Below are 16,296 nucleotides of genomic sequence, written 5' to 3'. Positions count from 1 at the left end.
ATTTAACGAAAAAAAATTCTTACTCATACTCATACCCAATAAACTAACGAGAAAAAAAACTTTATCCATACCCGCCTTATTGAATACAATACGGGTTGGGTAAACGGCTAAAAAGGTACCATTGACACCCCTAATTCTACTGTGCGAAGGCGTAGTTGTTTCCTTTGTCCGAAGCGTCTGATCTCCGGCTTCTCTAACCGTCACCATTATTTGTTTTACTCCTGTATACCATTTGATGGGCTGGCCCAAAATGGGACTGACTCAGAAATCTCCCCATCTATTTGAGCGGGTGAGGATGTTAGGCATGCTCATTTTCCGGTCCTTTGATTTCTGATGTTAAATCGATTTGTTAGGCAGCAATCTCCATTAGGTGCCTCAATTTTGTTACTGCTTGACATTGTAATGTATCCCGACTGTTGGGCATTGTGATAGATTTCGGTACTGTACATTGTTTAAAGTGGTTGCTGATATATCCATCAGTTAATTATTCTTATTAGTGCAAACAAAAAACACAGCTATAACTATCTTCAAAACTAATCTGTATGTTCAGTTTAAAAATAATTAAGTTTGAAATTATTGTGCTGAGCGCATATACGACCTACAACACAACATAAGTTTAACAGCACATATCTAGGTGCATATAAGAGTTTATAATTTTTTAAAAATAAAATTATTGAGATTCAAGAATTGTTTTCCATTTTTAACGGATATGATCAATTAACAAAAAAATTGTTCTTATACAACTCGTTACACGCTGAAAACCCCATTTAAACAGGAAGCCCATAGAGCGAGCAGCTGTTGACAAAAACTGGGCAGAAACTCAAAAAAATTGTAAATGAAATTACGAAAAGGTTGACAATTTTTTTTTTATACGTTCATAATTTCCAACGATAAAAAAATATCAACAGTTAGGTTTTATATTTAGGTTTGAATTTTGAAATATTAAAGCAAAAAAGCACTGCCCAAAACAAATACGTGGCAGAACCCAATGCAACATTTGCATTATGAAATTAAAGAAAAAGATCAGATACGAGCTCAAAAGAAATGAGTAAACTAACATCCAATATCAACAAATGAAAAATAATATGAATAAAAAAAATTAAACGGCTTGAAGATTGATTGACAATTATACCCAAAACATGAGGATTATAAGGACATCATGGATAAAGATCGAATGAACTAAAAAATATGGGAAAAATATTTTAAGAACCTAAAATTTCCGATAGCTCTAAAATAAAATAAAATAAACCCAAAATCCTGTTCTATTGTTTATGTACATATCCCGTTGTAAATTCACTGAGAGATAAACCTACCAAGGTTAAATCTGCAAAAAACAACAAGCACACAAATAGTAAGGATTGAGAACGGTAGCATGAAAAGATACAAGCACATATATCCCCTTTCCATTTTCACATCACAAACAGGTTCTCCCAATATTTATATTTAGTTTTCAATTGGGTTAATCTGCGCAACTTCTTGTGTCAATGGTATATTTAGATTCCCAAAAATGTTATCCGTTTCTTACAGAACTTCCTATTTTGTCTCTGAAAGCACTAGTCATGAAATTTTGTGTTTGTGTGTTTGACAGGGAGAGAGAAAGACCCACCAAAAGCATGGAGACACTTTGACTTGCTGAAAGCCTCGCATGATTATGAATGCAGAAACTCAATTTAATTACTCGACTCAGTCCTTGGAAGCAGCCATCTCAGAAGGCTCTGTTTCATCAGCTTTCTTTTGCCTCGACTTGTTTGACTCCTTTAATGGGGCTGGGGCTTTCCAAATGGCAGGGGTGGTTTTGCTCTTAATATAGGGTCTTTTTGATGGAGCTATATTTTCTTTCATTGGGATGCTTGTTTCAGTAGGAGTTTGTTGTTGTTTGGCTGTTGCATTTTCAGTTTCTGACTCTGGGAGTAAGGCACGACGGCTCAGGCGTAGTTGACCCTTCTCATTTATCTTTTAAAAAAAAAAAAAATTTGAGCCATAATTAATGCTTTGGGAGAAAAGATGAAAAGTATATATCACACTTGCCACTTGGTAAGCTACCAAACAAGTCAAAGCTAGGTGCTTTGTAAAATTTATTTTCTCAGCCAGAACATAGATTTCAGAGCCAAACTAAGCGGCCCTCAGTTGATCAATTGCACACCAAACAACATACTTAAAATAATCATCAATGAACCAGCATTTATTGACATCAAACGGTATTCCACCTACTGCAATCGTGTGCAATTAACTACTGTCTATTGGTCTAGAATGTATTGCAATACAAGGAAAGAAATGTGAAAAAAAGAACATATATAGACTAACCTCTATTATCTTGACATCGATACGGTCTCCGGCTTTGACAAGCTACAAATACGAGATGATGAAAAAAACACAAAATTAACTCTGATTTGTTGTAGTTCTATATGTATAAGTATGAATTAGTAGTTCTGATTTTTCCTTACATCTTCAGCTTTGCCCAGCCAATTTGAGCTCAGCTCACTGATATGACATAAAGCCTGTCCAGGAAGATAAAAAGAATAAACATATACAAGTGAAGAAAATAATAGTTGAGCCAGCAAAGTAGCTTGGAATTATTGCCTGGAGATATCACGAGCCATGTTATTGGAAAATTTATTCTAAATAACTGTACCTCACGCCCAGGTGCAAATTCCACAAAAACTCCATAAGGTACAATCGACTTGATTTCACAGTTCCTATGCCATATTCCAAAAGAGAAAATGTAAATATTTAGCACAGAATGAGGAATCATTTCTCAGATTAGTCAATGATTAACTAAGATTAAGCACATAAAACAACAGTCTGGTACAATGCCTATCATGATTTATCAAACATTATGAGAAAGATGAAAACCTGAAGATATCACCAACACTAGGCACCAAAGTAAGGTCACTTGTTAGTTCTTTCAATATATTATGCTCAACATGACATTCCAAAAAAATTATACAAATTTAGCAGAGAACGGGGAATTGTTTCTCAGAATCTGTTGGTCAAGGATTTTAAGATTCAACATATAAACAACAGTTTGGTACAATGTCTATCAGGCCTGAAGTGTTGGAGTCATAATTTATCAAAAATTATGATAAATATAAAACCTGAAAATATCACCAATGTTAGGCACCATGGTAAGGTTATTTATTAGCTCTTTCGATTTTTCTATGCCCAAAAGATCCTTTGCAGTTATTTTAACCTGAAAAAATTGCACCAATAAAACATTAGTATGTTGCAAAAGAACTTGAAAGGACTGTCCCATATCAGTTCAGCACCATATTGATAAAGTATTTTTTCAACTAGAACCCGGTACATATGCCAAAGCAGGAACTCAGCTTAAAAAGAATGTACAAATATTTGCTACTCACAGTGCCATCATCTTGAGCTTGAATTGACTCTACACCTGCCTCCTCTATTATGCTCTTTATTTTCTTTCCTCCAGTACCAATAATCTTATTAACGCTATCCGGTTTGATCTACAATTAATGCAAAAAACCTCTAAGAAAACGATATAGATATGTTAGGTAATAACACAACTGTATTGGTACAGTTGAGGTTCTGAACCTGACCAACATATTACCAGAGGAGTTCAGTAAGTATCCAATGAGTGACCTTTTAGTTCAGTTTTCACTAAAAGTGTTCAGATACAAGGCACAAAAATGAGTTATGGTCATAAATATCAACGTAAAAAAATATAACAAAACGACCTTCATGACGTGGATTAGCGGAGCATATCTAGAGATCGTCATAGATGGTGGAGGCGAGCACTTGGCCATTTCATCTGGGAACAGAGAGAAAAATTAACCTCCATAACTAGTAAGCTTCAGAGAAGCGGACAAATATGACTTCTGCCGGTTAATTATTATTCAGAAATTACACTTATTTATTCAAGAGTTTAGGATTTAGCCACCAAAGTTTCAGTTTTTTTTTTTTTCCTATTTAAATAATAGCTAGCAGATGTCAGTGGTACCTAAATAATATACAAGCATGATCCGGATTCTGATGTTAATAGCAGAGAAGTTTATGATGTTTCAGAATTCTGGTAATTGAGTGTTTAATTGTAAAATTGGAAGTTGCAACAGTTCACTGCAAATATTAAGTAAAAAAGAACTAAAAACTAATTTAAACCCAACCACAAAATTAAATCTAATATCTTGCAATGCAATAATGCAAACTCACTTAAAATAAGCTTCCGACCATCTCTTGCTTGAGACAGTGCCTTCTCCATTACAGGTAAAGTTATTCCTGCCACCTGCCGTGCAGAAAAATATAAAAGCTTACACCATCTCATCATCAATGTTCATCCAACATGGAAAAAAACATTCTGCAGAATGTATAAAGATGTGTTGCACTAGATGACCTTAATATCCATTTGGAAAGCAGTTATGCCCTTCTCATTACCAGCTACCTGCAAAAGATAATATAAAAAAAAAAATATACTACTAAAATACCAGAATCTTCACCAACTTTGAAAATAAGTATTAGAATCTAGTATGAAGCTAAGCATAAATAACAAAGAAACCAAAAGGTGGACACAAAAAATCAATAAAAGACCAAAAAAGGGAGAAAAATTGGTTTAGGATCAGTACCCAATTCTTCTAGTGTGGTTTGTACTATAGTAGCAACATAGTATAGAAATGCTTGATTCAACCCCATGAGCATGTGTTGATAATAACAGGTTTCTTCATTTATCCACATGAATTTTTATTCAACTTTAGAGTCCGGCTACTATGAAATCAGTGGCATTTCAGTCTAAGTGTCACTAACTCCAAAAGCTATGAAATAGGTTTCAAATGACGAATCCAAACCGGTCTACTTCATGAGTGATGTGCTTACATCCACAATTTATAAATTTTCAAATTCATTTATTATGAAGTCAAGCGGTAAAAAGAAAAGAAGGTTTTTAAGTTACTTTGAATGCTTTCATTTTTCATCATTTTTTTACCGCTTACTTGATACTAAATGCCGTCGAAAATTTATAAATTTTGCATCATGATGTAGATCGGTATGAATGGTTTGGATTCGTCATTTGAAGCCCATTTGATAGGTTTTGGAGGTTGGTGACACTTAGCCTGAAATGCTATGAATGGCATAGTAGCCGCACTCTTCAAATTTATATTTGAAAAAAAAAAAAACCAGCATTTATAGCATAGCAAAAAAACCAACTTGCCACCATATATTCATACTAAACAAAACTAGTTTAGTCATAATTAGCTCAGATAGGCATGTAAGGCATCATGCAAATCATCTCAGCTTTCCTACAACTCAATTTGGGTACTAAAAGAAAAGAAGGGGGGCTTGATAAAGTAAATAGTAAAAGCATCAAAATTTAACAGCATCTAGCTTTTCCATCAAAATAACCCTACTTGGCTGTCACCTGTAAACATCATGATACATTTTTTATGCTGAATAAAGTACAGCAATGTGCTACTTGAAAAAAATACATTGCCACACAATTTTAAAACAAAGCAAAGCAAAAGGATAGGAGGAACCACCTTAAGATCCATATCACCAGAGGCATCTTCAGAGCCACTAATATCAGAGAGAATAAGGGGTTGGCCATCACCACCAACTTCTTCAGTATTTAAGACTAAACCCATTGCTATACCAGCTATCCAGGTCTTCAATGGTACTCCGGCATCTAACAGGGCTAAGCAGCCTCCACAGACAGATGCCATACTGATAAAAAAAAAAAGCATTGGCCTAAGGGCGCTAATTCTCGAAAGCTATTTAACAAGAAACTTCTAATACTTAAATGACTTCCTAATCTATCATAAAAAAACTTTTTGCAAACTAGTTAATTAATATTTTATGAAAGCCAGAGTCCTAAGTTGAATCTCAGCACTTATCTATTATAAACTAATTCAATCCCATTTTAACTATTTGGTGTTACATCTGAGGCATAACATTTGAAAAGCACAGAAGTTCCAATTAGAACGAAAATTCAAACCAGTACGTGAAAGTTTTTGTTGGATGATTCATTTTCATTTTATTGGATTGCTATGCTATGTTATTGAGGTTTCCTAGAATCAAAGTAACTTTGTTATAATTTATATTTAGTAGTGTAACTAGTAGTCTTAAAAGGAAAGCAAAAATTCACTTTTTACCCATGCTAGATTGGAGGGTAAATATTAATTACTGAATTCTCTCATAAACTGTGGTGTAATGGAGCATTGCTCATTTAGAAAATCTCAGATGTATACTAATTACAGAGCTCAAAACTATAACCTGCCTTTGACTTTTACACCAAATGGAGAAAAAAGCGCTTTGGAGAGAAAAAGGATCACCTTGATGAGCCATTACTTTCTGTGATGGTGCTCTCGACACGAATGGTGTAAGGAAATTCATCATCAGGGGGTAAAGCACGTTCTAGAGATCTCTCAGCAAGGGTACCGTGGCCTACCTCCCTTCTACTTGGAGCCCCCATTCGACCCACTTCTCCAACACTTGATGGAGGAAAAGTGTACTGCCATTTGTCAGTTTTGTTAGCTGCCCAGGTCTAAAAGCTTAAACAAACCAAGTAAGGCAGGCTTAGTAATCTATATTGTTTGGAACCAGTGCCAGCCAGGATAATATAAATTAATAGGTAAGGTTGTTTCATTTAGGGAATAGGCACTTCCCGTTCTTGTACAAAGTAAGCAAGCAGTAGCCCTTTAAACTTGCAAATGATAGAGAAAGACAGTTTATCCTCTCAATAAAAGGTACAATAATGTATTAATGAAACAAATGGGAGCAGCAGCACCAGCAGCAGAAATAACAACTATATTAGTAATAATTTACCTGAAGATAAAATCTCTTTACTTCCTCAGAGGCCTCAAGGTTGTCTATCCTCTGAGCCATTTGTTTATCCCCAAGAGTGGCCACTGCTAATGACTGCAGTTTCATATAAAGGAAAAAAAAGAGAGAGAGAGAGCCTGTTGTTAGTGCATGAGATCATGGATTGATTGTCCCAAATTTCAATACATGCTTACAGTTTAATTAGTTGATTAGTTCCTCTACTGGGGCCTTATGGAGTGGATTATGAGAAGAAAAAGTTAACAATACCGGATCTAAATAATAATTACACATTCAATAATTATGGAAAACAAAATGAAAGCAGTTACTTGTGTCTCTCCTCTTGTAAAAAGAGCACTTCCATGAGCCCTTGGAAAAAGCCCACATTGCGAGTTAATCGGTCGAAGCTCTACTGGACTTCTTCCATCACTCCGCTTGCCACCCTAGAGTCGCGACAAGACGAAATAGGAACACCATTAGTAAATAGATGAATAATACTTGTACATCTAGACAAATATACAAGTCTTGGATTATATCGAATGAATCACAATTGAATAAAAAAAAATGTTACTATCACTCAGATAAAATCTAGACATTTCACAATCTAAAATAATTCACAGATGTAATAACAACACTAGTGAGATCCATAAAATAAAAACATATAATTCACAACAATTTTAGATATCATACCTGCACAATTCTTCTGCGCAAGAATTTTGAAGATACTTCTTTAAAGACTAATTTCACATCAACTTCAGAATATAACTGTGTTAAAGATAAATAAACATATCTAAGAACAGAAGAATAGTTAAAGTGGATAGGATTTGACTAAAAATTGGAGTGTCAACCTTACCAAAGGGATAGAACTGCGTGGAACTGGTTTTATGTGAACATCACCTGTTGAGAACATTGGAAATAATGTGTGGTTAAACCAGTATAGGAATTGGTAGGATATGAAGCAGAAGTTACTATCTCGGGAGGGGTAAGAATAAAGCTGGTCAGGTACATCCAGCCTGTGGGTTCCAATTCTTTTATTCATTTGTGTTGAGTTGCTACATTGCATGTCCAATGTAATTTTGGACATATAACTTGCCTCAATCCAGTGGCACAAATTCATTGGGTCGTGATAAATATTGCACAGAAGTAACAGTGATAGTTCAAACTTATGGCAAGGCACATATTTCTATAAAAAAATTCTTCTGAAAAGTTAAGAGAGATAGGGAACTTAAAATTAATATTTCTTTTAGGCAATTGGTAAAATGTTAATAAAGACCAAAGTGTTTGTAAGAACAAATATCTTGATAAAATGATGAAAATTGATCATCACCTATAGATTTAAAATTTATCGAAACTTTCCCATCAGCAATTAGCTTGCTGGTTACTTTTGTATTACAAGCAACCATTTTATGTTGAATAAAAGTACAATTTATGATAACATAATCTAAAAGTTACTGTCCTTTTTCTTTAAATGATTAAAGATAGCATAAATGTCTTCAATGACCTAGAGGATATGCCTAGTTTGCAAAGCACAAGATGCATTCGTTACCATAACAAAAAAAAACTCACTCACTTGAACTATACAAGCCAAAGTGTTGCTGGTCCTTTTTTTTATTACAAGCAACCAGTTTATGTTGAATAGTATAATTTATGATAACATAGTTTTAGATAGTATAAATGTCTTTAAATGACCTAAAGGATATGCTTAGTTTGCAAAGCAGAAGATGCTTTGTTTCCATTACAAAAGAAGCTCTCACATATATAAGCCAAATTTGAAAAGAAATAACAGAGAAAGAGTTTAATTTGACGGAAAACTACAAAGTGTTTATCTCTAAGATAAGTTTAATTTGACTTGAAGATAAGTTTGGGAGGGCTAATTGCCAAAAGTAAAAGTTCAGGGGTTGAAAATCACAGATAAAAAACCTTCAAAAAAAATCACAAATAAAAATTCGGGGGGGAGAGAGGGGAGGACGGCAATACCCCAAATATAAATCAGGTTTACGTTGCAAGGCAAAATCATTCTATAGTTTTGGATTACCTTCATCAACTTCACCATCACTAACTTCTTCCTCGTCTTCATCTTCAACCTCCATTAAATCAGCTAGCCCTTCATTAGCATTTGATGGTCCATCTTTTGATACGTATCCTTCCTCAGATAATATATTTAATACCTTCTCTTCCAATGCTAAGAGCGCCTTCCTTCTCAGCATCTTCTCTTTTATTTCCAGTGCCTTCACCAACTCCTCTCCAGAAATTTCCTAACATGTAATTAGAAGTAATAAATGAGAATGATGATAGCTTTAAACAACTAATAAGCATGAATTATGCAAGAGAAACTATAAGAGACAGTAAACAAAAAATAATGCCGTACTTCAACAAGCCTATATAGTTCAGCAGGAGGCAATCTGATGGCTTCTGTCATTTTGGGCTTTCCGCATATCTTCACTAATTTTTCCACTTCTTTGCATATGTCCCTTATTGCAAGCTAAAATTGAATAAATGTACATTGTTAACAAATATAGCTAGTTGCGGTTAAAGCAATATTTTCATTGTGAATTATAACTCTAACAGAACTAATGGCACTTGTATAAAAATACAAATTATGAAGAAAAAGGAGCAAATAAGAAAATTGCTATACACCTGTCCTAATTTCACAGCTTCAAGCAACCTCTCCTCCGAGAGAAAGTCACAATAGCCCTGTGAAAAGTATGGTATACTAAAATAATTCAATTTTGTTGAACAATTAATTATTTTCCCAGAAGATGTGCTTCGCTACTGCTAAGTTAATTAAGTTCAAACGGAGTACAGTGTTGAGTTGAATACCAATGTCCTAGTAGACAGAATTGACTTATTGGAACATTTTCAATTTTAATTTGACGAACGACAAACTTATCAAACGCATTAAAAAGACCCAAATCTATAAGTGGGTACTGTTCAAGGATTTTCACTACATCAGATTTTGGTAACATACAGAACTAGTCAGATGCAAACCATTTGGTACTGACAACATGGTAGTTCCTCCTGTCTTTTTGTTATTTCCTCTTGGTCTTTAGGATTTCAGTTCTACAGGTACTCAAAATTGGATCACTGACACTATACCTAAGGTTAATTTGCACAATAGAGAATCGGCTCAGGTTGAAGCTTAGATTAAATTTTTGTTGGATATTCAGGGCAACCAGCAGTAATGGCAAACCTCAATCATTAAAACGGCACTATCAGTTCCAGCAATAATTAAATCTAATTCAGACTCCTCCATCTCCTTATTAGTGGGATTGACCACGAATTGATCATTTATAAGCCCAATTCTTACTCCCGCAACTGTTTTTGCATTTGGAACTTCAGAAAGAGCCCTTCAATAAAAATAAAAAAACAAATCCAAATCCTCAAGTAAAAGCTTTGTCTTTCAAGAAAACACTCAACCAGGTTATGAACTTTCTCAGTTAGTTAAGATTTTGTTTCATTCCATGCAGGCAAACAGAAGCTAATGTATGGCTCAATTATATCTTCTAAAACTTCTTAGTGGATCATGACTGAACCCCATTAAAGCCATCCACACTTTAAAAAAAAAAAATCTTGCAGGCATCTCATTGGTATAAATCTGGTCCTGTAATTAACACGTAACCATATAAGACCTGAATGGTGCATGGTAAGTCTGAAGGTGAAGGTCCAATTTTTGCTAATTTTAAAAATAAGGTACAATTATTTGCTTAATTTAAGTATTTTAAAATATGAACTTTATTTACATACACAGCTATTCCAGCAGCTGTCACAGCCAAGCAATCAGGAGAATGTTGACCATCATAGCTGAAGACCTGTCACAAATTATTAGTTAACCCAAAGTTGGGCCCAGAATTAAGTATTCAAGTGCATAAGCCAAATCTTATGTCAAAGAATAAAGTACAACTAATCACAGAATTTCACTTACCCAAGATAAAATTTGCGTCTCATGGTAGAATCCCTTTGGCATTGTAGGTCGCAATGGCCTGTCCATTAATCGACAAACCAAAACCTGGATCAAAACAAGAAAAGCTTGTCAGTCACTGTCATAATTTAAAAAAAAAATATGCAAATGAGTAAAAAAACACCAACAAAAAATGTTCATCTATATTGTAGTAGTACACTATACCTCATGATCTTTTGCTCTTCCCTCGCGTTTAAAATAACCTCCACTGAAAATAGGATCCTAGATGTCATGTTGTGATACCAAATAAGAAAAATAAACAAAAAAGTTGAGGAAAAAGTATTATACCTAGTACGCCCTACAGCAGAAAAGCGCTCTTGATAATGAACATACAGAGGGAAAAAATCAGAAGGGTCACTCGGCACATCAGCCAAGCAAACCGAACAGTAAATAATCTGTCAAAGGTAAAGTTACAACCTTCCAAATTAGATCCATGAGTGAACAAACATCACATGCTTCAAACATTTAAGAGAGCTTTCATAAATACAACCCAGCATTAGATAAATATGGAGGTAACACTCAATGATGCCTAGCCAGTCTTCTCAAAAGGTTAGATTAACTGCTTGGCAGGTAGTTAAGTTTGAAATCAGAACGGATTAGACAGAATAAGACCTATTGGCAATTAGAAAAGTTAAATTCGAAGCACGATAATTCATAAAGCACACTAATAGTGTAAAACACATGGAGCTATTACAAAGGATTATTGCCTTATCAGATTTTATTATAATATCAGTTCCAATTAGCTCAAATATCAGATTTTGGTAACATGACAGCATTGATCAGGTTATATTTTGAGGTAAATAATGGGAATTTAAGCTCCAGATGTAGCAATTAACAATTATACAGATTGGCAACAAACATTTGACAAAGTTATCTTGAAAATATAGAAACAACTCAGTAAATTTTGTTTGCTTAATTTAAACTTGATTTTAACAGCTAGGAGCATTTGAAAACAACAATAAAAATATAGGCACTCTGTCCAAAACACGAGATCCTGGGGTTTTATTTGCAAATAAGATGAATGTCAGGCGCCATTTGCAAAGAACAGTAATTACAGACTGGGAAAAACAAAACTACCAATAGAATACGATTAAATTAATATTTAATCTGAAGATAGAAGTAATGGTTGTATATTCGAGCCATAAAAATTCCAAAGGTTCACTAGTACGATGTAGGATTGAACTGGGCATGTTATGAAAAAGCACATAACCTGAAAACGCAACATGTACATTGTAAAACAAATGAGATTTAGCGCTTACAGTTTCCCCATCAGTGACCGTCACTGAAGCACTTGCTTGCCTCCCAATATGACCTGTCTCCACCAAAATCTACACAAAAGTTTAATTACAAGCATGCTTTTCTTAAAATTAGTACAAACTCTTAAGAAGGGAAAGAGGAGACAGAATGAATAACTGAAGAATATTGTTTTAGGTGTTCAGCCCCTAACAATCCATTTAGTTATGCATATTGTTCTAAACAGACTAACTGTGGGTCTTCAAACAAATGACAAGTGATGACAACTTCTTCACTAGAAACTCCAAATTTCAACATAAATTATTTCATAAGAGCTATCCATGCCAATTGCAATTAGGAAGAAAAGGTTATTATATTCCGCGCAAGTATTACTACCATGATGCAAATATAAATTATGGAGGTAATTGGTACAGTGTAACTGCAATGGTCACTTGGTCGGATACATTGACCAGAATACAAAAGCCTATTTCACAAGGCCTTTGCTTTTCTCTTTCCATGAAAGCACTGCGACTAAATTCAAAGTTTTATAAGAAAAAAAAAACATATTTCCATGAAAATTCTTAGCAAATTACATTATGCACCCATAACTCAGGCCAGTAAGCGTGAAAAATAAGATTCTAAGCAACGGAATGAATAGAACTCACATCTCTGTCGCCAAAAGGAATTTTGACGGAGTGCTTTTTCAGACCAACACTGTACTCTGTGCACTCCACCGAACTGGTCGCCTCTACTGAAACCCTATGTCTCGAACGCTTGGTCTCCCATGGCAGACTGTTGAGCTTAAACGAGCGAGAGGGTGGCCTGGCCTGCCGAGGAAGAAAGAAGCGGCATGAAGCAGAGGAGGTGGAGAGGCAGGTGCTAGCTTGGGATGGGAGGTGAAGTAGAGGATACGAAGCAGACGGTCTCCCCCAGAGGCTAGGCTGTGAGAGCATTATCTCTTTCAAGCAGTGGGTACAGTGTTAGGGAATGCGCGCAATGTGTTCGTCGAAATGTCTCCGAGCGGCAGGACAGTGGGAAGTAAGACTGAAGGGTTTAGGAGTCGAATGTAGGCGCTATTGCGCTTATCCAGTCCGCCAAAAGGTTAAAAGGGACCAGGTTTTAGAAAAATTGCAAAGAGATCCTCTGCTTTACAGAATTTACAATTGATTGAGCTTTTTAAGTCATGCTCATGCGAAAGGTAGATTACTGACCTTTTTGAGAAAACGGAACAGGTCCAATGGCCCTAGTCATGCTCGTGCGAAATGTAGTCTACTTATTTTTTGAAAGTACGGAATAGGTTCGTTGTCTATTGAATTTATTTTTGGATCTAATGAGTTTCAATATTGCCGGATTCATTTTCAGACCTCTGTGTACAAAAATTAAAGCAAATAAGTACAAATTTTAAAGTAAAACGCACACATATTAAAAAAATGGGACAGTGATTAAAATCATCGAATCAAAGTAAATTTAATGGGCGTCGGATCTACTCTCAATTCATCTTTTGATATTATGCCTTATAATGGAATTGACTATTAGAAATAGAAATAGCATTCTTATCGAAACTAATCGAAGTGAACAAAATTTCATACAGCCTAATGTAATTGACAAGTTGGATCATATATCAAGTCAAATTATCCCCTCGTTATGAAATGCCATCTTATAGAAATAACCTTCATGCAGCTTTTCAACTGCAGACACACACACACACATTTTTTCTTTTTTTTGGCAACAACAACTAAATTTCTCTTGCCTTACAAGTTGTCGGTTTGCTAAAAAAAAAGAACAATTATATTACTCTCTCCCATTCCATCCCCCCACCATCCCCCCATTTCAAATTATTTTTATCTCATTTCAATCTCGTTCACATATTTCACGATATATGAGAAATTTGCGAATCTAAAATCACGAACATTTTCTACGTAATTTTCTCTTTCAAATGAGATCCATGATGACATACTTTCGGACAAGTTATTACAGAAGTATTTATCCCTCATCGTGCAAGTATTTATACCTACACAGACATATGAAAGTATTACTATCAATTATTATAAGTATTTATACTGATATATGAAAGTATTAATATCAAGTATTATAAGTATTTATACTGATATATGAAAGTATTAATATCATGTATTATAAGTATTTATACTGACATATGAAAGTATTAATATCAAGTATTACAAGTATTATATGCAAAAAAATACTTTCAAGTATAGGTATAAATACTTGCACGATGAGGGATAAATACTTCTATAACGACTTGCTCGAAAGTATATCATCATGGTTCTCATTTGAAAGAGAAAATTACGTAAAAAACGTTCGTGATTTTAGATTCGCAAAATTTCTCATAGATCGTGAGAAATATGGACGAGATTGAAATGAGATAAAAAAAACCCACCTCTAAAAATGTGCATGGTCCCCCCATGTGATTTGAGATTCCCCCCACCCTCCATGAAAAAAATGTGCATGGTCCCCTAAATACTTTCGTGCTTAGGGATAAATACTTTCGTTCTTCGAGATAAATACTTCTATACATAAGTATTAATACCTTATGAAAAAAAATGACAGCTGGAATTTTTTGACATTTTGTGCGGGATTAATTGCGGGGTTAATTATCACTGTCCAAAAAAAAAAGGCGACAAGTCTTGATTTTAAATATATTATATATGTGAAACAGTTATTTAGTTGTAAATAGCAAATTGTCTATAAAACAGGAACATCGTGCTATTTAGAATACTTGCCGTTAGTGTTTTTAAATAAATAACTATAGTCATTCTATAAAATTTTCAGATCTTTAACGCTGCGATGTGTTCAAAAATTACTTAGACATATCTACAACTGTTATAGCTGACGACATTAATACTATAGTTATCTCGTAGTTGTAATAGCTAATAATATGGTACATAATATTCTTTGGTCAATTGTTTTTATTTTTGAAGCTTGTTTTATGTCTCTGCAATCTGGAAAAACCAACAAAATTCCTTTTTAATCAAAATGGGTCAACAAGGAAATGAGTTTGGTCTAAAAGTTAGCTCTAAGCATTAATATATACTTATGAAAATCTAATACTACATCGTCACGTATTGAATTGTCGTGTCTTTTCGTCATGCTTTTTCTTTTCAAAAGTTGACGCGCTATTAATATATCTCGTCCGAATTGGACATCCATATGTTTCACTTTTAATTTAATTCATTGATCTCACATGCATATCTAAATTAAAATCATTTCTATTTCTCTTGATCGGTAATTGGTTGGAATTCTTTATTTCAATTTAAATCAACTGTCTAATTTATTTATTTTTCAAATTATATAATTGTCAGTGAAATCAATTGCTAATCTCTCTTCATGCTGTGTCCCCATGGCCAACGAGGTACTAATTTTGCAGGAGGAAAAAATGGTTCAAATTTATTTTTCTTCATATGATTTGTGTTAGTTCTGCGATTTACACAATCACAGCAATTAATCGTTGCTATACTACATGATTACTTGTGCAATAGTTATCGCTATTCGTAGCGTTTTTCCTGATAATCACTATTTAAAACGTTGCTTCCCAGAATTTTTTTTTAGCGGCCTTTTGGTTTTTGTAATATAATTGAATATTAATTATTAAATGAAGGGTTTGCTCATAAAAAATCAACCTTCGGCAAATCGTGAAGAGTAAATTAAGATATCAGAAAGTTAAAGACGAAAAGGCTCAACAAAGCACCAGTGGTCTAGTGGTAGAATAGTACCCTGCCACGGTACAGACCCGGGTTCGATTCCCGGCTGGTGCAACCTTTTTTGGTCAAGCGTTTTCTTTTGAATTTTAGGTCCCTACTTCCCCGTCCCGGCCCAGGAATTAATTCGATGGTTTGATATTTAGAATCCATTAATTATATGGATATAAGAACTATTCCCCGAACTTTTTATTGATATCCAAAAAAAATATTAAATTTTAAAATCTAATCCATGTGGAGGAATTTCGAAATATGTCCAAATCGAAGATTAAATTTTCAATTTCATAAAAATATTTTGCAAATATTTTTTTGATTCTAAGCATTTCGAAACCGCAGAATTTTTTTCCTAATTTGCCGAACTGGAAATTAAATTCTCGGTTTGTATCTTTTTTTAATTAAATTGAATTGTTTATAATTTATTTATTTTTTATTGAAATATTAGAAAAAATAAATAAATATATTAGAAAGACTGCGACAAATAATCCGGATCAATATTTTTCAGGTCAGATTTTTTTTGGCTGTAAGAAAAATTAAAATATTACTATGTGTATTATTGAAAAAAAAATGTTTTGAATCTGAGTTATTGATCTCGGTTCAAAAGTTAGTTCTAATTAAATACATAAA

General features: G+C 34.1%; 1 protein-coding gene and 1 non-coding gene across 2 annotated transcripts; one reads left to right on the top strand and one right to left on the bottom strand.

Annotated features, from left to right (window-relative positions):
* Positions 1-1,066: 1,066 nt before the first annotated feature.
* On the bottom strand, positions 1,067-13,055 carry LOC144558262 (putative polyribonucleotide nucleotidyltransferase 1, chloroplastic). Its single transcript, XM_078307067.1, has 26 exons — positions 12,622-13,055; positions 11,983-12,051; positions 11,012-11,118; positions 10,889-10,931; positions 10,688-10,771; positions 10,510-10,574; positions 9,956-10,112; positions 9,403-9,459; positions 9,134-9,247; positions 8,801-9,020; positions 7,619-7,662; positions 7,456-7,530; positions 7,095-7,208; positions 6,772-6,864; positions 6,279-6,457; positions 5,487-5,670; positions 4,352-4,399; positions 4,171-4,243; positions 3,699-3,772; positions 3,360-3,467; positions 3,096-3,190; positions 2,633-2,696; positions 2,445-2,498; positions 2,305-2,346; positions 1,607-1,953; positions 1,067-1,324 (listed from the first exon to the last, which is right to left on the bottom strand). Exons 1-25 carry the CDS (start codon positions 12,907-12,909, stop codon positions 1,684-1,686), a joined length of 2,721 nt encoding a protein of 906 aa, XP_078163193.1. The 5' UTR covers positions 12,910-13,055; the 3' UTR covers positions 1,067-1,324; positions 1,607-1,683.
* Positions 13,056-15,658: 2,603 nt separating this feature from the next.
* Positions 15,659-15,729, top strand: TRNAG-GCC (transfer RNA glycine (anticodon GCC)). Its single transcript has one exon. It is a non-coding gene; the product is annotated as a tRNA-Gly (tRNA).
* The last annotated feature ends 567 nt before the right edge of the window (positions 15,730-16,296 follow it).

The sequence above is a fragment of the Carex rostrata genome, chromosome 8, assembly GCF_964058835.1.
Source record: "Carex rostrata chromosome 8, lpCarRost1.2, whole genome shotgun sequence".
Taxonomy (NCBI): Eukaryota; Viridiplantae; Streptophyta; class Magnoliopsida; order Poales; family Cyperaceae; genus Carex; species Carex rostrata.
Note: the sequence above shows the minus strand (reverse complement) of the source record. Positions and strands in the feature narration are given on the sequence as shown.